At 41.3% G+C, this 23381-nt stretch overlaps 1 protein-coding gene across 2 annotated transcripts in view; it reads left to right on the top strand.

Moving 5' to 3' along the window:
* ORC5 (origin recognition complex subunit 5) overlaps positions 1–23111 on the top strand; it is an 84931-nt gene extending 61820 nt beyond the window's left edge. For both annotated transcript variants that reach the window (XM_068401314.1, XM_068401315.1), the window contains exons 14-15: positions 18792–18904; positions 22563–23111. In XM_068401314.1, the coding sequence (XP_068257415.1) occupies positions 18792–18904; positions 22563–22608 (159 nt within the window). In that variant the 3' untranslated portion in view covers positions 22609–23111. The remainder of the gene's footprint in view (positions 1–18791; positions 18905–22562) is intronic.
* Positions 23112–23381: the final 270 nt, after the last annotated feature.

Here is a 23381-nt window from a genome sequence, read left to right as displayed (position 1 = left end):
AGTCTGCATGTCCTGGTCCAGTACCTAACTCCTGGCAGTAGTCACCTTGCCTGTGTTCTGTTTTTAATGTGTTGTCTTGGACAACACGTGTTGAGAACTTGAAAAGCAGGTCTGAGTCTTCAGTGGCAGAGAGGGAAAGGCCCCCAGGGTCAAGTATTTTCAACCAGAGCATACCCTAGACAACATTTTGGTCTCTGCTGCTTGAGCTCCTCTTACTGAGGAATAGCAGACTGATAACAACACTACCTGATCAGTTGGTTCTTTGATACCAGTTTTTTATCATTTATTGATTGCAATGCAGATTCTGCTATGGGCATTTTAAATTATACTTGAGCAATACTTCCCTTTCCGCTTACTAAACGCTCCACCCCCTGTTATCGTTGATAAAGAGCCTCCTGGAGGACAGGGACTAGTCCCTGCCCAGAGGGAAGAGGGAGAGGGAGACTCAGCAGTGCCTGGGTGAATCTGCAGTGACTGGGTGTGTCCCAGGGCAGGAGAGGCTGCAGTTGTTTGCAGCTCGTTGGGGAGGGCACTGACTCCCTCCCAGTGCACAAGGCGAGGAAGGTGCCAAGGAGCTGTGAACCAGGGGTGCCACCAACAGGTATTTCCCAGTTCAGTGGAAGAACAATGGTATCTACCCGGCAGAAGAAGACCAAAATGGATGTGGGAACCCAGACAGAGCTCCCACGGAAGGAGGCGATGGTGCAGGTTGCGGGCTGCAGGGAATGCTACACCGTCTCTGTGGTGTCAGGGGGCTGTGTGCGCTGTGAGCAAGTAGATGATCTGCTTGGCCGAGCGGCACAACTGCAAAGCCAGGTTGAAAGGCTTCAAGCCGAAGTAGAAAGGCTTAGGAGCATTCGGGAGGCTGAAATGGAGATAGACTGGTGGAGCCAGGCTCTGCCCTCCCTGCAACAAAAATGGGAGCACCTGCCGGAGAGCTCCCAGGATCGAGGGACCCCTGTACTCTGCCCCTCTCAGGTGGAAAACAATAACCTAGAGGAAAGGAGTGAGTGGAGGCAAGTCTATGGCCGTGGCAAAAGGCGAGTGCCCTCCTTGCCTACCTTGCCTCCACAGGTGCCTCTGAGCAATAGATATGAAGCCCTAATGGAATACAGCCGGTCCAATGGGGATGTGGTGGAGAGGCAACCTATATCAGAGGTCCCACCACAGTCACAAAAACCTGACGGGTGTATAGCTACCTCCTCCACAAGGAAGAAGAGAAGAGTTTTAGTGGTTGGAGACTCCTTCCTAAAGGGAACTGAGGGCCCAATATGCAGAGCTGACCCCCATCACAGGGAGGTCTGCAGCCTGCCTGGAGCCCGAATCAGGGATATCACCAGGCAACTCCCCAACCTGGTGAAAGCCACAGACTACTACCCCCTGCTGATCTTCCAGACAGGTGGGGAAGAAGCTGCATCCCGTAGTCTGAGGGGGATGAAGAAAGACTACAAGGCCCTAGGGCGGTTGGTGAAAGAGTCTGGGGCACAAGTTGTTTTCTCCTCCGTCCTTCCATTTTCAGGTGATGACGTTATTTGGAATAGTAGGATTCTCTCTATTAACGCCTGGCTACGAGACTGGTGCTACAGGCAGGGCTTTGGGTTCTTTGATAATGGCTGGTTTTATAAGACAACAGGCGTGACAGTGATATATGGGAAAGGTTTATGTCGTAGGGGCAAAAGGGTTCTGGGACAGGAATTAGCAGGGCTCATTCGGAGAGCTTTAAACTAGATTCGAAGGGGGATGGGGTGGTAGCTGGGCTTGCACCACTGGGGCAACGCTCTAGTGTTGAGGTAGACCAGGAGGCCTCCCATCCCCCTGGGGTGAAATCAGGGGGTGAATCTGGGATGAAATCGGTGTGCCCAGCTCGCTCCCTGAAATGCCTGTACACCAATGCACGCAGCATGGGGAATAAACAGGAGGAGCTGGAAATCCGTGTTTGGTCGGGGGGCTATGATCTAGTGGCAATTACAGAGACTTGGTGGGACGCCTCGCATGACTGGAATGTGGTCATGGATGGCTATGTCCTGTTCAGGAAAGACAGGCCGCTAAGGAGAGGTGGTGGAGTTGCTCTTTATGTGAGTGAGCAGCTAGAATGTACTGAGTTCTGTCCAGAGGCAGATCAGGAGCGAGTTGAGAGTTTGTGGGTGCGAATTAAGGGGCAGGCTGGCAGGGGTGATACTGTTGTGGGTGTCTATTACAGGCCACCGGATCAGGATGAGGAGGGTGATGAGGCCTTCTACAGGCAGCTGAGAGCAGTCTCGCAATTACAGGGCCTGGCTGTTGTGGGGGATTTCAACTACCCTGATATTTGCTGGGAGGCCTACTCAGCCAGCCATCCTCAGTCCAGGAGGTTCCTCCAGTGTGTTGATGATAACTTTCTGATGCAAATGGTGGATGAGCCAACTAGGAGAGGAGCGCTGCTGGATCTGATCCTCACTAACAAGGAGGGTCTGGTTGAAGAGGTGAAGGTTGAGGGCAGCCTTGGTTGTAGCGACCATGAGATGGTAGAGTTCAGGATCTCATGTGGCAGGAACAGAATAGCTAGCAGAATCACAACCCTGAACTTCAGGAGGGCCAACTTTGGCCTTTTCAAGCAATTGCTAGGGGAAATCCCATGGGACAGGGTACTAGAAGGTAAGGGGGCCCAAGATAGTTGGTTAGCATTCAAGGACTGCTTCTTCCGAGCTCAAGATCAGAGCATCCCAACAGGTAGGAAGTCAAGGAAGGGTACCAGGAGACCTGCATGGTTGAACAGGGAACTGCTGGGCAAACTCAAGTGGAAGAAGAGGGTGTACAGATCGTGGAAGGAGGGGCTGGCCACTTGGGAGGAATATAAGTCTGTTGTCAGAGGATGTAGGGAGGCAACTAGGAAAGCTAAGGCCTCCTTGGAATTAAACCTTGCAAGAGAGGTCAAGGACAAGAGAAAGGGCTTCTTCAAATACATTGCAGGTAAAGCCAACACTAGAGGCAATGTAGGCCCACTGATGAATGAGGTGGGGGCCCTGGAGACAGAGGATAAAAAGAAGGCGGAGTTACTGAATGCCTTCTTTGCCTCTGTCTATACTGTTGGAGGCTGTCCTGAGGAGCCCTGGACCCCTGCGGCCTCAGAAGAAGTCAAGATAGAGGAGGAATCTGTCTTGGTTGATGAGGGCTGGGTCAGGGACCAATTAAGCAACCTGGACGTCCATAAATCCATGGGCCCTGATGGGATGCACCCGCGGGTGCTGAGGGAGCTGGCGGAAGTCATTGCTAGGCCACTCTCCATCATCTTTGCTAAGTCGTGGGCAACGGGAGAGGTGCCTGAGGACTGGAGGAAAGTGAATGTCACTCCAGTCTTCAAAAAGGGCAGGAAGGAGGACCCGGGTAACTATAGACCGGTCAGCCTCACCTCCATCCCCGGAAAGGTGATGGAGCAACTTGTTCTTGGTGCTGTCTCTAGGCACATCAAGGATAGGGGGATCATTAGGGGCACTCAGCATGGCTTCACCAACGGGAAGTCTTGCTCAACCAACTTGATAGCCTTTTATGAGGATGTTACCCGGTGGATAGATGATGGTAAAGCTGTGGATGTGGTCTATCTCGATTTCAGTAAAGCGTTTGACACGGTGTCCCACAGCATCCTCGCAGCTAAACTGGGGAAGTGTGGTCTGGATGATCGGGTAGTGAGGTGGATTGTGAACTGGCTGAAGGAAAGAAGCCAGAGAGTGGTGATCAATGGGACAGAGTCCAGTTGGAGGTCTGTGTCTAGCGGAGTTCCGCAAGGGTCGGTTCTGGGACCGGTTCTATTCAGTATATTCATTAATGACTTGGATGAGGGATTAGAGTGCGCTGTCAGCAAGTTCGCTGATGACACAAAACTGGGAGGAGTGGCTGACGCGCCGGAAGGCTGCGCAGCCATTCAGAGGGACCTGGACAGGCTGGAGAGTTGGGCGGGGAGAAATTTAATGAAATATAACAAGGGCAAGTGTAGAGTCCTGCATCTGGGCAAGAACAACCCCATGTACCAGTACAAGTTGGGGGCAGAGCTGTTGGAGAGCAGCGTAGGGGAAAGGGACCTGGGGGTCCTAGTGGACAACAGGATGACCATGAGCCAGCAGTGTGCCCTTGTGGCCAAGAAGGCCAATGGCATCCTGGGGTGTATTAGAAGGGGTGTGGTCAGCAGGTCGAGAGAGGTTCTCCTCCCCCTCTACTCTGCCCTGGTGAGACCGCATCTGGAGTATTGTGTGCAGTTCTGGGCCCCTCAGTTCAAGAAGGACAGGGAACTGCTAGAGAGAGTCCAGCGCAGAGCCACGAAGATGATTAAGGGAGTGGAACATCTCCCTTATGAGGAGAGGCTGAGGGAGCTGGGTCTCTTTAGCTTGGAGAAGAGGAGACTGAGGGGTGACCTCATTAATGTTTATAAATATGTAAAGGGCAAGTGTCAAGAGGATGGAGCCAGGCTCTTCTCAGTGACATCCCTTGACAGGACAAGGGGCAATGGGTGCAAGCTGGAGCACAGGAGGTTCCACTTAAATTTGAGGAAAAACTTCTTTACGGTGAGGGTGACTGAACACTGGAACAGGCTGCCCAGAGAGGTTGTGGAGTCTCCTTCTCTGGAGACATTCAAAACCCGCCTGGACGCGTTCCTGTGTGATATGGTCTAGGTAATCCTGCCCCGGCAGGGGGATTGGACTAGATGATCTTTCGAGGTCCCTTCCAATCCCTAACATTCTGTGATTCTGTGTTCCAGAAGATAGCCATGGGAGCTACTTATCCACTATGTAAAGCTTATGTGAAAGGCCTCCAAGGAGGTGGAAAAGTGTTCATCAGACTGTGTGGTGCGGTTGACACGCTGGAGGGAAGGGATGCCATCAGAGGGACCTTGACAGGCTTGAGAGGTGGGCCCATGTGAACAGCACAAAGTTCAACAAAGCCAAGTGCAAGGTCCTGCATGTGGGTTGGGGCAATCCCAAGCACAAATACAGGCTGGGCGGAGAATGGATTGAGAGCAGCCCTGAGGAGAAGGACTTGGGGGTGATGGTTGATGAGAAGCTCAACATGAGCTGGCAATGTGCGCTTGCAGCTCAGAAAGCCGACCGTATCCTGGGCTGCATCAAAAGCAGCGTGGCCAGCAGGTCAAGGGAGCTGATTCCGCCCCTCTACTCCGCTCTCGTGAGACCCCACCTGCAGGATTGTGTCCATCTGTGGGGCCCCCAACATAAGAAGGACATGGAGCTGTTGGAGCGTGTCTGGAGGAGGGCCACGGAGATGATCAGAGGGCTGGAGCACCTCTCCTATGAAGACAGGCTGAGAGAGTTGGGGCTGTTCAGCCTGGAGAAGAGAAGGCTACAGGGAGACCTTCTAGCAGCCTTCCAGTACCTGAAGGGAGCCTACAGGAAAGCTGGAGAGGGACTTTTTACAAGGGCATGTAGTGATAGGACAAGAGGTAACAGTTTTAAACTGGAAGAGGGTAGATTTAGATTAGATGTTAGGAAGAAATTCTTTCCTGTGAGGGTGGTGAGACACTGGAACAGGTTGCCCAGAGAAGCTGTGGATGCCCCCTCCCTGGCAATGTTCAAGGCCAGGTTGGATGGGGCTTTGAGCAACCTGATCTAGTGGAAGGTGTCCCTGCCTGTGGCAGGGTGGTTGGAACTAGATGATCTTTAAGGTCCCTTCCAGCCCAAACCATTCTATGATATAGCACAGTTGATTGGAATGACAAGTAGTTTTTCATCAGACCCTAGTAGTGTCTTTGCCAAATCATAAATGCTTCCCCTCTGTTTCTTCAGTTTTGTTTTTCCCACTACAGTAGGCAATAGGCCTGTTAGTAGGAGGATGACTGTCTTTCATCTGTGAGATCAAAAGACTTCATTGATTGCTTGATTCTTTCCTGCTTTTTTGCACCTTTCCATTGATCTCTTGTATGGATTTTTCAGAGTTTGGTGATCCATACAGTAGTTTTGGGGGATTAAGCCTTTTTATGGTGACTTAATTTTAACATTCAAAAAATTCGAATTTATGATTACTGAATTATTACAGAAAAGTCTTGACACACTGATTATTCAAAAAATACAGTGACTATCGCAACTATCAACTGCAAAAATAAATTATGTTTCTTGATTGCTTTTTATTCCAATGAAACTAAAATAGGACACCTTGTGTGGATCCTTTTATGCTTCTAATCCATTCCTGAATTACGTGGAAATTGCCTTGTGCAGCACATTACTATTTTAGACTCTGTTGCTCCGTAAATGATTTGTGATGATGTAGGAGCCATATAGTCAATGTTTAGTAACTACACAAATTTTAACTCAGTGTATATAGCAAGATGTTTTTTAGGAATCTATGGAGGGGGTTGTGTCTTTGAATGTTTCTGTCCATCTAAATGGTATTATCCTTGAATGGTGTAAAGACAGGAGAAATACTAATTGGCTGCGTACTATTCCTAAGCAGTGCTTCCCTTTTGTAGGTATTTAAATGGAACACATATATAGTCACTGCTCCAAAGAGCAAAACAATCCCTGTCGATTTCTTGAAGTGAAATAGTATTTGATACAAAATTTATGTCTTCCCTCATTCCAACCTGACCATTCCCTTCCTGCATGTCACTTGTCTACAGATACAGTGCAGTTAGATTCATTGGCCAGCATCACTGATGGGTGTGCCAGCACACTGGTTCACTACGTCGTTGGCTGCTAACTTTTTTACCCAGCACATGTGCTTGCCAAACATGAGTGTCAGAAACTGTTTTTTTCAGGTTAGAAAAGCTAAGTGATACGTGGTATAACTAGCAGAATTTCACAGTTGTGTTAAAGGGTGATGGAAACTGCATAAAAAGTGTTGTGTTTGAAGAACAGGGTTTTTTCCTTTCCAGTTAATTGCTGACAGATGATGTTTCATGCTCTATCTGATAAAGTGAAGTATAACTGAAAAAAGGGTAGAAAACTAGTAGTTATGACTGCTTTGCAGGATCATCTATGCAAGAGGTATGAAGATATTTATAGATATCTTTTGCAATTGCATCTGACGTATTTAATGGGTCATTGAACCTAGATTTTTAATATTTCATGACTTATCAATTCATGGATGACTGAACGCTTTACTTTCTGTAGAAAGACTAACACAAATGGATGATATAAATTTATAGCCTCTATTGTAGCGTACCTAAACTTAAATTATAGTTATAGGGTTTTTTTTAATAAAAACAAAGTTTCTCGCTGTGGGTTACAACCATCAGCTTTGTGCTGTTACAGTAGGGTTTGTTTCATTGGTTTTCAAGCAACTAGAGGGGTCAGTTGACTTCCCGAGTGACAGTCTTCATCCTGGTCCTTCTCTTGCTCCTAACAGGACCAAAATGCCATAGATTTACTGATTCAGAGCAGAATATTCTCCTTGAGGGTGAGTCTTTGGTTTCCTGGCATGCCGAGGGAGGGGGGATTCCAGATCTCCCCATTTCCCACTGCTGAGAAGAGCGACTTTGCGGAGTCCTCTCTTCCCTTGTGCTGCATGGTGACAGTCAGCCAACCTGGAACTGGAACTTGCGTTCATCCTTGGTGTTTTGTCTGGTCTGTTCTTAAGGGTACCTGTGAACAAAGATACAGGCATATGTTAAACTTAAATGTCCTGATTTTGTTAGGGAAGATTTTGAACAGAAGTTTAACCATTCCTCTCAATTGCTGTTGTGTAAGAGCTTTGTTTGTAACTGTTGGTTTGTCCAGAGTCCAACATCAGGTATCAAATCAAATGCTAACTACTCTATGAAGTAAATCAGATTTTTTTTTTTTATTTCTCCTGTTCGATGGCATAAAACCTAGTGTGACTCAATGACGTATATGCAGCTCTTGCTGCGAGCTGGCATATTGTTGTTTATGATTTCTTGGTGTTTATGTGCAGCCTCATAATAAATTTCTCCTCCGATGTGTTGCTAGGTGCGTTAACGTCACCATTCAACAATCTTTTGAGCTCCAGTTTGACAATACAAGAACAACATGAAATGACATATTTCAACAGATCAGATTGATGTGTGTGAACAATTTTATACCTAATTACAGAAGTCCTTGAAATGAATGTTGTGTATGTTGGCAAATTTCTCTTGATTACAGTTTTATTATACTCTTTCCTAAGCATCCTTTGTCTGTACTTTCAAGAGACAGCATATTGGGCCAGGAGGGGTCTTTGTTTTGTACCAGTATGATGTACATATGTACTTTAGTGATTGATATAAGTTGTTTCTATTTTTATTTTTGTTACTATTTATTCCTATTATGGAACCACTATAATGTGCAGAGTTTTATGTAGTCACAATGAATATGGTGTTGATTGCAGTCTTCTGCAATGCTTCTTGTGAGTAGTTGTGGTACTGTGGAGAGTCTGTAAAGATTTGGTTTAGTAATCTCAAGATACAAAATAAATGTATCTTTAAATTGTCATTTTTCAGAGCAGACTCCCACTTCAGACTACAGCATATTTTACCCTTTGTCTAGCCTTGTGCTTAAAATGTCCGATTTTTGTATTTCAGAAGTATTTGGGTCAAATCTTCCTAGAGTGGTCGTTTTAATTAAAAATTCTTAATATCTTGTTTCTTTATACAAGATTTGGATCAATATTCTTTTAACACTTGATTATCATAATCATCCAAAAATAGACTGCAGTTAAGACACGTTGAAAATCTTTTTTCTTGGAGAAAGTAAGGTACTTTAGTCCCAGAAGATACTCCCAAACATCTGATTATGAGAAATCTCCTTTAATTTCATGATTTCTGTTCATGGCATATACAGAGTACTGATTTTTGTCCTCAGGACAGGTTAGAAATCCTAATTGCTTTAATTATTTTTTAATACAAACTTATATTTGCAAACAAAACTCCTTCATATAGAAGGCTAGTAACTTTGTGTACACAGTTCTATAGTTTATTGAGATAGCATTAAAAATTTAGGGGCCTTCTGTAAATGTATCAAGTCCTATCAGTATCACAGATACTTGGTAGTATTTTTAAGGTTACTTTTTTCTGTTCTTGATAGAACTTGTCTAGAAGTGCTGCCTTTGTGTTGTGTGTATCTAGAAAGCATCTAGACATACCAGTATCTAGAAATGCTGCCATTGTGGGACAGAAGTCTTCTAAATGAAGGAAAAAAAAAAACACACAAAAAAAAAACAACAAAAAAACCCCCCAAAAAAACAGATGAAAATTTTCTAGATGTGGGGATTTAGGATTATATGCTTGAACAGTTGCACAAAGGCTTGCTTCTGTAAAACAATCTTTGCATCACCTTCCTCATCTTCTAAAAAACGCTTGGAACCTGAGACCTCTGATGCAGAAATGAATGGAGTCATGGCAGGAGGATACTGCTGCTGGCTAGCTATTGCCTCTGCCTTGACAAACAGCCAGCCTTTGTCTCGTGTCCACTTTATGAAGCTACCTGACTTAAATACTCAAATTAACTGTAAACATAATTCCCCAAGTGTTTCTTTGACCATCTGTTACTATCTTTGGTTGCTCTGATTTTAAAATATGAAATAGAAAGGCGAATATTTGTGAAATATGTGTCTATAACTCCTATCTGTAGTCCTCCTACTTAGGAGTGCCTTTCCCAGCTTGTTACGTAGTAAATTAAGTGCACACACCTCCAACAGATTGCAAGCTTTGTTTTTGCATGTTTTGGAGGAACAAAATAAACTCCCCCGTGATCCATTCTAGGAGTCTTAAGAAATGTCTGAAAAGATTTCCAAATATATCCTCAAGTACAGAAAATAATTTGATCCTCTCAGAAAATACCACATTAAGCAGATTTCTGGCATGACTTTTAGGGCATTATGAAGTACTTTAGTTGATCCTCAAAGTGAGGGATCTGGCTCAGAAATACTGATTTATCCATGCATCATTCTGTAGAGTTTTTTATACTTTTTTTTTAAATTGACAAGCAGAGTGATGCAAAGATTGTTGTGAATTGCCTTTTATTTTCCTTTTTCTCCTTAGGCAAATAGATTAATGCTAAAGTAAATGTACTAAGAGAAAAAAGGAGCTTTTTTCCTAATTTTTATATTGAATAGAAATAATTAAGAGAAAGCAAATTCATTAATACATTGTAAGATTCCTTTAACAACAGTTCTAAAATTGAATAAATTATTGAACGGCTTTTAAAAAGTGATGTTACTGTAACAGTGAGTGGGCAGGGCTAATCTGTGCAAATGCTTTTGAGATGCTGAGCAGTTTTCCAGAAAATGGCAGGGGAAACTGAATATTGATTGTCTTTTTTTTTTTTTTTTTTTTAAATACTGCAGAGTATTGAAAGAATACAGTAATTAATAGAGCCCTTGCAGAGACCCAAGAGAAGGGTGAAGGGGAAACACAAAGTGGTAGGATGTAGGAGGTGCAGATGATACACTTTACCTTTGATGGATGTGATACAAGAGCCACATTAAGTCAGACTAAAAGTGGGTTTACCCACTGTTCTAGTTCTTATAAGACAGTAGAACTGTCTGACTACTAATTCCGATTAATATCAGACATGTAGGAAAAATACAAGACCGGCAAGCAGAGGATGAGTTTAGTCTGGTATACATTACAACTTCTTATTGCCTGTGACTTAAATGCTTGCCATGGAGTTGTTCTTCACATTTAGCAGCATGTGGTTGTATTTCCTTCCATGAATGTGTCCAGTCGCTTTCTTAACTCCATAAAACCCTCTATGGCCTCACAGAATTTTCAGTGGCAGTGTGTCACAGATTAACTACAAATTTGCATGAAGAAATACCTCCTTCTGGATTTCTTGTTTGCTTTTATAAATTGCTTTTTTAGTTTCCTGGGATGTTTCCTGGATCTTGTTTCAGTGTCCCTGTTTTAAAGAACTACAGGGTTTTTTTGAAAATAGTGGTTTTGAGAAGATGTGAGGAGTAGAGATAATTAGAAAGTACAGAGGAGAGATGAAAGGATGCTGCACTGATGAGTCAAGATTTGCAACTAGTCAGTCACTGAACAAAAAAACCCTAGAAGACAGACTATTCTAAAATGTGAATATGAACTCTAGGGCAAGGTGAGTGTCCTGGTTTGGCCCAAACCAGGCCAATTAGTCTTGGAGAAACCAAGGTCACTGCTAAATTCCTCACTGCTTATGAGTGAAGAGCCGAAGGGGGGTCGCACCTGCAGGGAGGAGCAGACAGGGCAGCTGGCCCAGAATTGACCAACAAGGTATTCCATCCCATACACGTCATTCTCACTTTCCTATTTATCACTAACCCACTGCCTCCTGGAGGTGGGGCCCAGGAGGGAGGGGCCCTCCTGTCTCCCACTGATTGGTACCAGCTTTGCCAATTCTCCAGTTAAAAGCCTGCAGGTGTGATGGCAGGGGAGCTACTGCATTTTCCCCTCTGCCTGTGCTGGGGGGAGCTACTGCATTTTCCCTTCTGCCCGTGCTGGGGGGAGCAACTCTGCCTGAGGAGGATTTCCAAGCTCTCAGTCTTGGTTTTGTATATATTTGTATATATTTGATTATTTCTATTATTATTGTTATTATATTCTTTTTCATTACTATAGTTTATTAAAACTGTTTTAACTTTCCAACCCATAAGTCTCTCTCCCTTTTCCCTTTCCCCTCGGGTGGGGGGGGGGGGAGGGTTAACAGAGAGCATCTGCCACAGGTTTAATAGCCAGCCCAGCTTTAAACCGTGACAGTGAGGAAGTGCCTCCTCGAAGGAAGAAAATACATTTGCTTCACTTGCGATTGAAGAGAAAAGCCACAAGGAAGCCAATTGCAGGAGAACATGCTAGAAATAAGGCAGCTTCTAGTATGCAGAAAGCTGTTCTGTGGTCTGAAAGACAGGAGAGGGTGGGGTGGTGCAGAAAGGGAGGGGCGAAAAGGAAAAAAGCAAAGGATGCACATTTATCCCTTGAACAAGTCTATGAAATTGGCAACACTTTTTGTCAAATATTATTTCATATAAATGGGACACAAAAAGTAAGACTGAGGGGAATAAGATGGAAGTGGTGAACGTTGATTATACAGAGGGGATAATACTATATGAGAATGACTCTTATGACCTGTATAGTAGAAACCAAAAGAATTTTGTAGTGTAAAATTCAAGGTTGTGTGCCTTGGGCTTAGTAAACTTCTCTGCTATGAAGACATGCAAGAAATACCTTGAAGGTGATGAGCGTGATACAAACTGAGTGGTTTTAACAGCGTGAAATTCAAGGTCGTATTCTTTAGGGTAAATAAACATTTCTTCTAAAAACAGAAGGATCCTCTTTTTTGAAACTGAAGGAAGAGGAGGATGTTTTGGCTGTCTTAATGAATGACTGAGCCACCAATATGATGAAGCCCTGAAAAAGCCAAAAGGGCCACTTGTTTAAATCTGTAAATTGCATTGATTTGCCTTGAGTGAAGTTAAATCAGAGGAGACAGTGAAGACAGAGATGAAGAGTAACAAATACAAGAAATGTCATTAAAATATAAGAGAATATTCAAATAACTAAGTCTTGAATAAAATTACTTAGGAAACTAAAACAAATTTTCCTATCTGTGTATCAATAAGATTCTGCAAAAGTCTTCTGTGGGAGTCATTGGACGGAAAAACTTCTTGTTTTTACAATAAAATTTAGTACATTCATGAAAAAGGTGGTATGACATGATGGCTTCAATGACACGGACTGATCTTAATCCAGTAAACTCTTTATTGTACTCAAGGCTGAAAGTAGGGACGCTGCATGATAATTCTTAGGGGGAAATGTGATGCAAATCTCCTTCCCTGCCAGGCTCTCAAGAGTGCTTCCTAGTAACAGCTAAACATCCCTGACATCAGGGTAGAACAAACATCTTTAAATCCTTAAACGGGTATAAAAATTAAAGAAAGAAAGATTTATTAGCCTAAGTAACATCTGTTTTTAAAGGATAAATGGTAGCAGTAGCTGTCAGTTATTTCCTTCCCCACACACCCCCTACCCCCCTGTCTTGTATAGTGAATATAACACTGTCACATCTGGAATTTGTCAACACATTTATGTCTTGAAAGTTTGTTCAAGTTAGTAATTAGTGTTAAATTCTGTTTGACCCAGTCTGATGAAGTCTTCTGGTAAAGTGTTGTCAACCCGTTGATGAGAAACGCAGAAATTAAAAATTGGGAAGTGTGATGTGTACTACTACAGATAAAGAAGTAACACGCAAGGTCCTGGAGAGTCAACACAAAGTAATGAAGTAATATTTATGCAAGAGAAATGCAGAAAATAACTAATACAGGACAAAGACAGACACCAAACGCAAACATTCATAGAATAAAAAGGCTTACAAGCAGACTGGGTCACTGTGTTCGCTGTGCACTGTAGCATCCTATACAGCCGCCTATGTGCACGTTACCAAAGTAAGGGGTGTAGAGTGCTGCCTATGTCAAAAACATTTTGGCATTAAGATAGTTTAAAAAAGAGGTTCATTAATTTAATCTGAGAAAAAGATAAAATATATAGCTGAAGCATATAATAATGCTTTAATTGCACACTTGAAGACCATAAGCAATTTGCAGGGGTGTAGAATGAGGCAAGAACAGTATGATATCGTTAATAATATTGGAGTGCTACTAGCAGGTGGAAAATTTAACCAAATACTAAAAGAAAGAAGTTTCAGAATGGGAGACGCTGAAATGATTTTCCACCATAAGCATTTAAGATCTGATAAAATGGCAGGTCATATCCCCAAGTGCAGTCTCTTCTGTTGTATTTTTTCCATGCGTTAAAAGCCTTGCACAAAACATAATTCAGAATCAAAACCTGATTGTTAAAATCTGAGCGTTCAGAAAAGTGTTGATTTATTTTTAATGATTTTTATAAAAAACAGTTTTGCTCAATTGCTGGCTTAAATATCTATAATTGTAATGTTCTATTGTTAACTTTCTATTACGAGCTCTTCTAACAGGGCTGACATACTGAGCATACTCTAGCTATAATTTTGATTTAAATCCTTTTGAGCAGGTTTTTTTTACGCTCACATAATTTGTACTAGGGTCATTGAATTTAACTCCAGGAGACTATTTCGGCAGTCATTTTGACTGAAATGTGTTTTCTAAATGGCATCTGGTTTTCAAACTGTCTTGTTGCACAGCAGTGGTTTTAGCATGTGCATGAACGTAACTCCTGGCAGTGGTGGGTGTCAAAGAAGTGCAGTGAGCTGCATGTTTGCTTTGAGAGCCGTGTGATGATGGTGCTGCAAAGCGCTAGGGTGCATCTAAGTTTTAGTATGACGGTGAGAAAATATAGTGCCATTGTCTAATGGTACCAAAGTAATGAAAGTTCTTAATTTCTTGATAGGTTTGAGGTTTGGAATCATAAAACAGATTAAAGCTGTTAGTTGTGGTTGACAGTAAGCCAGACTGAACAGTTACAATTAACGTTGCATCTTGGGCAATGTAACTGAAGATTATAGACTGTGGAGATGAAAAATGCCTCACAGACAATCTAGTAGGTCTCTGCCAGTTTGAGATTGTTCCTGCTAGTGTCTTTTGTTAGTATTTTGCCTAGTCCAGTTTAAAATATACCACTCGGTGAGATTTCAATCACATCTGAGGAAACAGCTTCCCCCCCCGCCAATAGTCAGCATCATTTTCTCTGTTCAGTTTTATCCTATGGGTCTGAGATGTGCCACACACTTTGTCCAGACTCTTTCATGTGATATTCAATCACTGCTTACCCACACTAACCATGTGTTTCCCTGTATCTCGGGTCTGAATTCTGCTCATGTTTTGCACCTCTGTGAATGTTTTCTGGCTTCTCATGGTGTTCTCGGGAAGAGCCTGGCCTTTCTCAGCAGACAGCCCTCACTTCTGGAATCCTTCTCGCTTCTATGCAGCCTTGTGCTGACAAAGCTGGTCTTTGTGTCTGCTGGGGGAATCTGGGGGAATGATGCAAGGCCCATCTGTTAGTTCAGGCTGATAGGGAAAAAGTAGCCTTTAAGGATGGCTTGTGGGTTGCTTTGTTTTTTCCAGAGGTTTCCATGTCCATATTTGACCAGTGACTCTCCAGAAGCAATCTAAGTGGTCATTTCCTACTGGCAGCAACTTTCAGCCATGCTTTTATGATTATTCTCACCTTGTATCCAAGCTTTCAGCAGCAGGTTTCTCCCACAAATATATTTCAAAGAAAGCTCAGTCTTGGCTTATTTTTAAACATATCAGTGACACCTGTTCCTTCACACCCTTCAGATAAGTGACTTTTCTTCAGATTTTCTTGTTATTCCTGTGGAAAATTCCATTTACTTATTAACTGTAGCTGATATTAAATCATTACCAGAACTAACTTTAATTTTATGAATAGCTTTAGAATGTTTCTTCCAACTGTAATTTCTTTTGTTCAAAAGATTCTCAATAAATATTCTTTCTTGTGTCACCCACACAGTTTTTCTGACTTGTTTCTAGTCTGTTCTTGCCAGATGTTTTTTCCCAAGCTTTTGTGATAATTAAATGGAGCCACTGTATCCATGGTATTAAAAAAAAAAAAAAGCTTTGAAAAGTTGTTTTTTTTTTGCTAAGAAGTGCAATTATTTTGACATTGCATTCGTATTTTTTTCCCAACTGTGTTTCAAACTTTTGATATATCTTCATTTAAGAACAGATTGCCTCCAAAGTTTTACAACACCCGAACTTTTGAAGTAGTAACATTTTTGCAGTGCTTATGGTATAGGTGGCACTTTGACCTTAAGAGTTAACAGAACATGAAAATTGGTAACTTTTGATTTTTGCTACAAGTACACTGTCTTAAACCCTGTTCATTCCCCTGTATCCTGCTGTACGGGGTGAGTACCCAAAGTAGGCACAGAGAGGGAGACTGTTTATATGAATGCAATTGAATGCAAAATAGCTCAGTTCCAACAGCAGAGTTTGTATAGCTTTTTCTTCCTTCCTCTGTTTCCCCTACCCCAGCAAGCTGTTAAATGTTCAGCCAAGAGGTGCTCAAACCTCTTGTGTCAGGAGGGAATCGAACCTTCTGTGTCTTAGAAGACTTCTTAACCATTTGGTGAAGACAGTCATCATCTTTTTATGAATTGGGACTAGAAGGTTAGGTTCAGGGCAAAGTATTTGAGGAATTTAATAATTCCACATCTACCAAAATTGAATCTTTTCTTCTGACAAAGCAATTTATTGCAAAAAATACATGTGTTGCCCAATTCTGTGGCTGACTTCTCAGTGGGAGTATCCTGCTATATTGTATAAAGCAGAAAAAAAATGAAGAAGTCATTGCTTTGGGGTGACGGAACTCGCTTGCTGTTTTCGATTCTCTCTGAACCTGTTGAAAAAGCTGTGCAAACAGATCTCCAGGCTGCTGCCCCCTCAGCCTGTGGGCTTTTGGATTTGTCCTTCAGAGATCTCTGCCTTTCTCCATGTACAGGGGAGGCATCTCTAACTGGGTTTTTAATTCTGCTGCAAAGACTTACAAGTTAGATTTCAGCTTCTAACATCTGGCTGGCTGTAGGGGAGCTGGTTCCTATTTACCCCCCTTAAATGTATGTTCTTTCTCTTTGTCACTACTGAGCCTCTTTGAAGATAAAAGTATTTCTTACCTGCATGAATTGAAAATGGCAGTTCTATCTACTTCTGCCTTGTAAGCAATCTCAGGATCAGGACTCACTGTTTCGGCACTCACTTCCCTGTGATGACATTTTTATTAAGCTAAATAGAGGATTTGTGAAAGAAATGAGTAAAGGGTTGCAGTTTGCTAAGTAAGTTTGTGTTACTCTGATGATCAATAGCTTTGTTTGTCTTTTAATATTGTATATTGAATCTTTAGAGTTAATGTTTTCAGTCAAAAACGTTAATGAAACTTAGTATCTAGTCTGATGCTATTTCAGATTTATTGAGTCAGCCTTCAGTAAGGAATTTTATGTTGTCGACCTTATCTTACACATTTGGTGCTAGCTGGAAAAGAAAATGGTTGCAGTTCGTTGTTAAAAGTATTGCTGGAGCATTTGTAATGCAACACCAAGGTCACTTTTACTTTTACATCCCACATAAAACTGAGATGGGTCCACCTCCAAACTATCTAGGCTTTTGCTGTGCTCATGGGGAGCTTTTAGGAGCCTCCTGCCATTCCTTCACTGGTCATTTCTGAATGTGAGGCCAGCTGCAAGTATGTATTGCAGAAGTGATTCACCCAGTGCACCGGAGTGTAAAATAGCAATTGTTACAGCGGATTACTCCATAATGCTTCTTCACTGACTGTTGAATGAAGAATATAGAAAAATGTGCTCTTAAACTCATGAGTATTTTAAGAAGAGAAACACCTAACAAGTTTGAGGTTGATCCAAATTCAGTGATATGTTCAAAGTGATTCATAAACTGGATTTTGAACCATTTACCATATACTGAGTTCAGTTTTCTTAAATGCTGTCAATGCTGACAATTTGTAAATCATGTGCTACTCTTTAATGTAATTATAGACCTGAATTAAAGTAAATGGAATTTGTCTTTGTGAATACAGGTTGGCCAGTATCCCTTAACCAAACTCCAAAGACTTTGCAGAATGGTGGCATCCAAACTATTGTTGTCTAATGCCATATAAAAGAAAGTTAAGCACAGGCTGTTATAAAAATTGCCTCATTCTTGGTGACCATAGTTTTTTCTATTCTCCACAGATAGGTGTCATTTTTTTTTATATTACGTCCACTTAAGGGAAAACTTTAATAATTATTCCTACCTCTTGCAAGCACTGTCACAAATTTGAAGACCAAGTTCACTTTCAGCAAAAGAGTGAGGTTATTACTGAGCTAGGATATTTTTTTTTGATTGATACTGGTAAGAACTTGCTGCTTTTTATAGCAATGTGCTTCCTTGAAGGTTTGAGCTGACACTCTCTTTTCCAATATATTTATTCTTCAGAAATTCCTTACTATGCTATTATCATTACACAGAGGTAGTCATGGTTGGCTGTTTTTTTGAAAAGTAGTGCTGTGGTCCGATACCAGTTCTTCAGAGAATGTAACCTTGTTGCCTTGAATTGTCAGTGGCATCTATAGCAAAAGACAGGGAAAATTTTTCTTGTTTTCTGCTTTTACCTCTTTCTTTTCCCTGGGAGCTGGGAGGAGGTAGGGAGACAGTAGAATCACTACAGCATTTTTTCCTAACTGAGGCAGAACAGACTGGTTGCACTCAACAGTGACATCCCACAACTGCACTTCAGTGATACTGTGGTCATCATTTGGAGGAACAAAGATAGTGAAAAATATTCTGGTACATTGCTATTTTGGTAAAATAATCAGTGGCTCTGTCAAGACACCGTATGTGTGTGTGTAGGCAAATTTCTTTCCTTTCAGGCCCTGCTCTTTTTAAGCACACAATCTTCCAGCCTTTCCTTTCCAACCTTCAAATTCTTTTTTATCTGGAGTACATCCATCTGTTCAAAATGTGCTATGAGCTGGCACAGGAGAATCCAGCTTTGAGTGTGAAAGTTCAAGACGAGGTCTTCAGGTGGAAAGAAAAGAGAATAGAAGTCTCTCCTGGTTGTCAGGCAGAGATTTGGAAAATGTTCAGCTTGTGCTTATTATTCCTGTTCCCTGCATTGCCTTTTTCTCTCTGATCAGAACTCCAGGATAACTCTTGATATGAAGGATGAAGGGTTTAGCCCGTGTGTCTCACTGCCTGTGCTGAAAATGTAATGGTGAAAACGTATATATTCCTGGGTTTGCTGGCTGCAGAACTATGTGAAAATCAATGAGCAAGTATGAGTGGCTTTCCAGAGAAATATGGGAATGGTGCCAAATGGAAAAAAGAAAAAAAAATGGCCACTGCTATTCACGTTAGCAAAAATGACTAACATTACTGATGTCCCTTGTTCGTAGATCACCTCTCTTGTGACTCTCCAGCTGTTATCCATGGTTGGCCATAATGACCAGCTTGATGGACCACGATATAAATGTACTGTATCTCTGGACTTCATCAGAGCTATTGCCCGGTGAGCCTATTAGTGATCATTTACTGTTGTATGTGCTGACTTGAAAGAGACTTCAAACCCAGTATTTGCTCAGTCTATAGCTCTCTGCAGACCAGAATAGAAATCTATGGATGTTTTCTAAGAATGGGTGAATGAGTCTTATTTATGGGAAGTGTTGAACTTAAGGTAAGTATAGTCCAATCCTGTTTTGAAAAAAATTTACAGTGGCAATATGTGTTACAGTAACATACTGTCTTTGTGCTTAATAAAGGTCAGGGACTTCATGTGAAAATGCTACTCTAAAATGTCAGTCCATTTCATTATCAAAAGGCACATTATGGTATTTGAACCTGAAATGATATTTCGTTCTTTACAGTGTTTGTTGTACATATGATATAAAAACTACATAGGTTATAAGAATTCTTCTATGTAGTCTATCTTGTGTGATCTGTAGTTGATACAAACTAATTCAATAAATTAAGGTAGGTACCTCAATGCTCAGTTCATTCAGAGCCTTCAGTTTTGGAGTCTGAGAACACTTCCAGGTCCATCAGGAAAGATGATGATAAATTACAGACAGGAACGCGTGCAATACATAGGCAACAGTCAAGCCTTTGTCTCATTTTTATGAAACGCCAACAGCATTACCTCACACCTGTTGCCACAGCCAACTTTTTAGCAGGTCTTGGATAAAGAGTCTGTAGCCAGAACAGAGCCCAGAAATGACACGTGGTGAAAAGGAGGAGAAATGTTCTCAAGGCCAACTCTTCTCTATAATGTGGGACTTCAGAGGAACCTGTGTGTAGACTGTATCCCATAACCCCTGTGCACATGTTGCTCTCCTGAGCTATTAAATGTCCAATAGCCTTGTCAGTAAACCCCACAGACACACTAATTTCAATTTGCAGTTGGACAGGCCATAGAATGAAACTTTATCTGGCTCAGGCCTGGCTGGACCACACTGCCGGCATCTCCACGGCTTCGCTATGTCAATTTGCTATTCCCAGCAATAAAATCACTTGTGAATGATGCCCTGAAAAAGCTCCCACTGGTACCAAGTACAGTGGACCATCTGCTCACCTATATCGATCATTGCATGTACAGACATCCCCAAGTTCTTGTCTCTGCTCTAACTCCTATGGTGCATACAGAGACCTGTTCATAAATTCTGTACTGACAATGAGGGTCCTTGAATTAAGATACTTGAAATGACAGCCCTGTCCTTGCAACTTTAACACCCTTAGAAGTTTTATTGACTCCATTAAAGTTGCCAGAAGGTAGAGATGGCCAGAACACAGGACCAAAACTTGTGCTATGCAGCTCATGCTTATCAGAGAAAGTAGTCGAAGACACTATCACTTCAAACCTTAGTGCATGGTATAGTGCTTTGCCTTGCTTTCCTATAGGTCATATGTGTGTATATATATATATATATATATATATATATGTATATCTCCTGACTGACTTGTCCTACATGTTAAGAGGAAGAAAGCAATTCTTTTTTTTCCCCGCAAGTAGTTTGGAAATGTTTATATGTTGCATAGATAGGGCCATTTAAATGACCTGACAGATTTTAAAGACAGCCCGTTCTACTTTTCTCCTGTTCCCCTCTTTTTTTTATTTTCTTGCTTTGTTCCTTTGTTACACTTCTTTTATTAAGTATCTTTTCCAGTCCACAGCCTTTGTTAAATCTTTAAGGAGGACAATCCATAAAGATACAAGGTTTCATGAACCTCTGGTAAATGGGCTTCCCCCTTGTCTTGATGGGGCTAGCTACAGGGCGAAGGCATGATCTTCTGTGCTTTAAGAGATTTCATTTTGTAGCTGTGCTATGGTCTTGCAGCTGCCTGTAGTTTTTAACCCCTCGTGGGAGAGTTTATATTTATTGCAGAGAGGGAAGTAGTTTGCCATTTCAAACAAAATACACATCAAGTAAGCAGCCTATCTCCTGTTTTTTCTCTGTTACTGTGATAGTACTAGAATAAGTTTGTTAGTCACTAAAATCTTCAGATACCTCAACATTGTTATAGTCTCGGCCTTGGTACTTACCATATTTCCTAATGGAAGGCTGAAGAGTGCAAAGAACAGGACAGAAAACGATGCGCTCTCCCTCCCCTCCCCTCCCCATCCCCATTCAAGCTGTTCAGACTGTAATTTCATTTTCCTGTATTTTTTTGAGCAAAAGTGAAATGTGCATAAAAAAACACCACAAAACAAAACAAAAAAACAAGCCACTTCTTTTCTTAAGAGTAGAAAACATAATGTCTCTTCCTGGTGGCTTTTAGTGTGATAACCGCTGGCCATGCACAGTCTCTCTTTTAGTATCACGGAACCTCATGTCTGGCTCTATTCTGTTGCACATATTCAGTCTTTTCAGAGATATTCCCATGCTTTTTACCAAGTAGTATTTACACATTTGGCTGAAGGTAAGGTTAGACATTTCTTTGTTAGAAATTTTTAATTTCTGTTTTAGGAATTTCAGACCTAAGTTCATAAGTTTTCTGTAGCTGAAGTAGGGATCTCTTTTGTTTGTTGAATGTAATGGAACTTTTCATGTAGTCTCTAATGAACCCAGTTGTTATGACAGGACACTTGTATTTCATTTAGTTGATAAGGTGATCATTTGTTAGAGTGCATGATTTTGTTTCTGTGGAAAGCCTTGTAACTAAAGCACTTTTCTTGTGTGACACAATGTCATGTGAGTCTAACAGTGGCAGTTAATTTCTTTAGTTTTGTCATTAGATTATTAAGTAGACTCAGACACGGTATTTCTTGTTATGCATCTTGGGGATTTCTGAACTTTTTCTCTGCCCAATATGATGTTTTATAGAAACTTTTCGAAAAGTGGGTTACAGAATGATGCATGAACAGAGAATATTAAATTATTGTAGTCTAACAAGTAGGACGTTCAGCCAGTTAATTTCACTTAGCATTGTGAGCAGTTATTTTTACATCATTGAAAGTTTTAAAAAAACTTTTAATTTTATACTTGTCATTATATGAAGTAATTTGCATTATTTATTCCAACAGTAAACCCCAAAGTCTGAGCGTTAGATTGTATAGCAGAATGAGTTTAGAGACAAAAAAATAATTATATGTTTTATTCTACTGCTGTTTCATTCTGCCTGCCATTAAAGTACAAAAGTATACATTAAAATCTTCTGTCCCATTGAGTGGCATTCTTGGATTTTTCAAATTTAGCTATGAACATGGGTCAACTAGTGTCAAGACTGAAAGAATACAGACTGCAAATGAGTACAGATGAAGGAGTTACATAGTACATGCTAAAACAGGTGGTTTGGAAGATGAACAAGGCATTCAATAGCATAAAAGATTGCTGCTTTGCATCACCAACTAGACTTCCGTTTACCATATGAAAATATGATGTTATTAACTTTGGTATATTTTTACTGCTTAATGATGGAAATAAGAATCTTCCAGTTTTTACTAGAAAGCTGCTTTATTTCTTTTTTAGAATCTTACAAAGTTTAAATACTAGGAAGACAGGTACTGTAAATGACACTGGAAGTTAAAAATTCATTCATCCTTATTGCATTTCTTTTGGGGATATTGCTTGATTTTGATTGTGCAGAATGTCCCACATGTGCTGTCTCCAAACAGGTTAAAGTCTTAGCACTGTTAAGATGATTGCTCTAATATACTGTGTTTTTGTTTATAGGACCGTGAACTTCGACATAATAAAGTACTTGTACGATTTCTTGTGAAAACAAGCTTCACAGCCATATGGACAATGTGACAATGACTAAGGCAAGCTGTGTTCATCTCTCTACTTAGCTGGCCAGAAAGAAGAGTATTTTGGCTCTTTTGGATTTGTCCAAACAGGTGCTGGCCCAGCATGGAACCTGATGAAAATACTCTGATTGGTCTGGGTGGATCTGAGCAGAGGACTATTTACCAGGGACCCTGGAGTATTTGGAAGCAATGTGTTAATTATAAACAGCAGGGTTTGAGCACAATCTGTTCTACTCTTAATGATGTTATCTTAACACTGAAATTGCCTGAAACCCATTTACTTAGGACTGCATTTTGCTCTCTGAACTCTCCCCAGTGCTTTGAACATGGCAGCAGCCCTTGTTTGTATGCCCAGTCTTTTCACTTCCTCTCCACAGGAATCTTTGCAATTGCCTGCCAAAGCAGCTTTTCCTGAGGCCACCATTTTAGGAGAGTGTAGTAGCAAAATATAATAAACATAAGAACATATTTAAAATCAAGCTGGTATAAATCCTTCCTTCGCTTCAGTCATACGTAGGCAGACCGTTACACTGTTATAAGGAGATCATGATGATGGAAAACTCCCGATTAATCACCATACTGTCTTTTTTCAGACCATTCGTAAATGTTGACTATGAATCTATTTTTATGAAGCTTTATTTTAAAAAATCATAGATTCTTGAAGTTCTATCCCAATGTCAGACTTGAAAGGTGTTATTTTTGTTTAAACATTTCATAGTCCTTTTACGCTTATCCAGTTATATTA

Source organism: Nyctibius grandis, chromosome 5 (genome assembly GCF_013368605.1).
Source record: "Nyctibius grandis isolate bNycGra1 chromosome 5, bNycGra1.pri, whole genome shotgun sequence".
Classification (NCBI taxonomy): Eukaryota; Metazoa; Chordata; class Aves; order Nyctibiiformes; family Nyctibiidae; genus Nyctibius; species Nyctibius grandis.
Note: the sequence above shows the minus strand (reverse complement) of the source record. Positions and strands in the feature narration are given on the sequence as shown.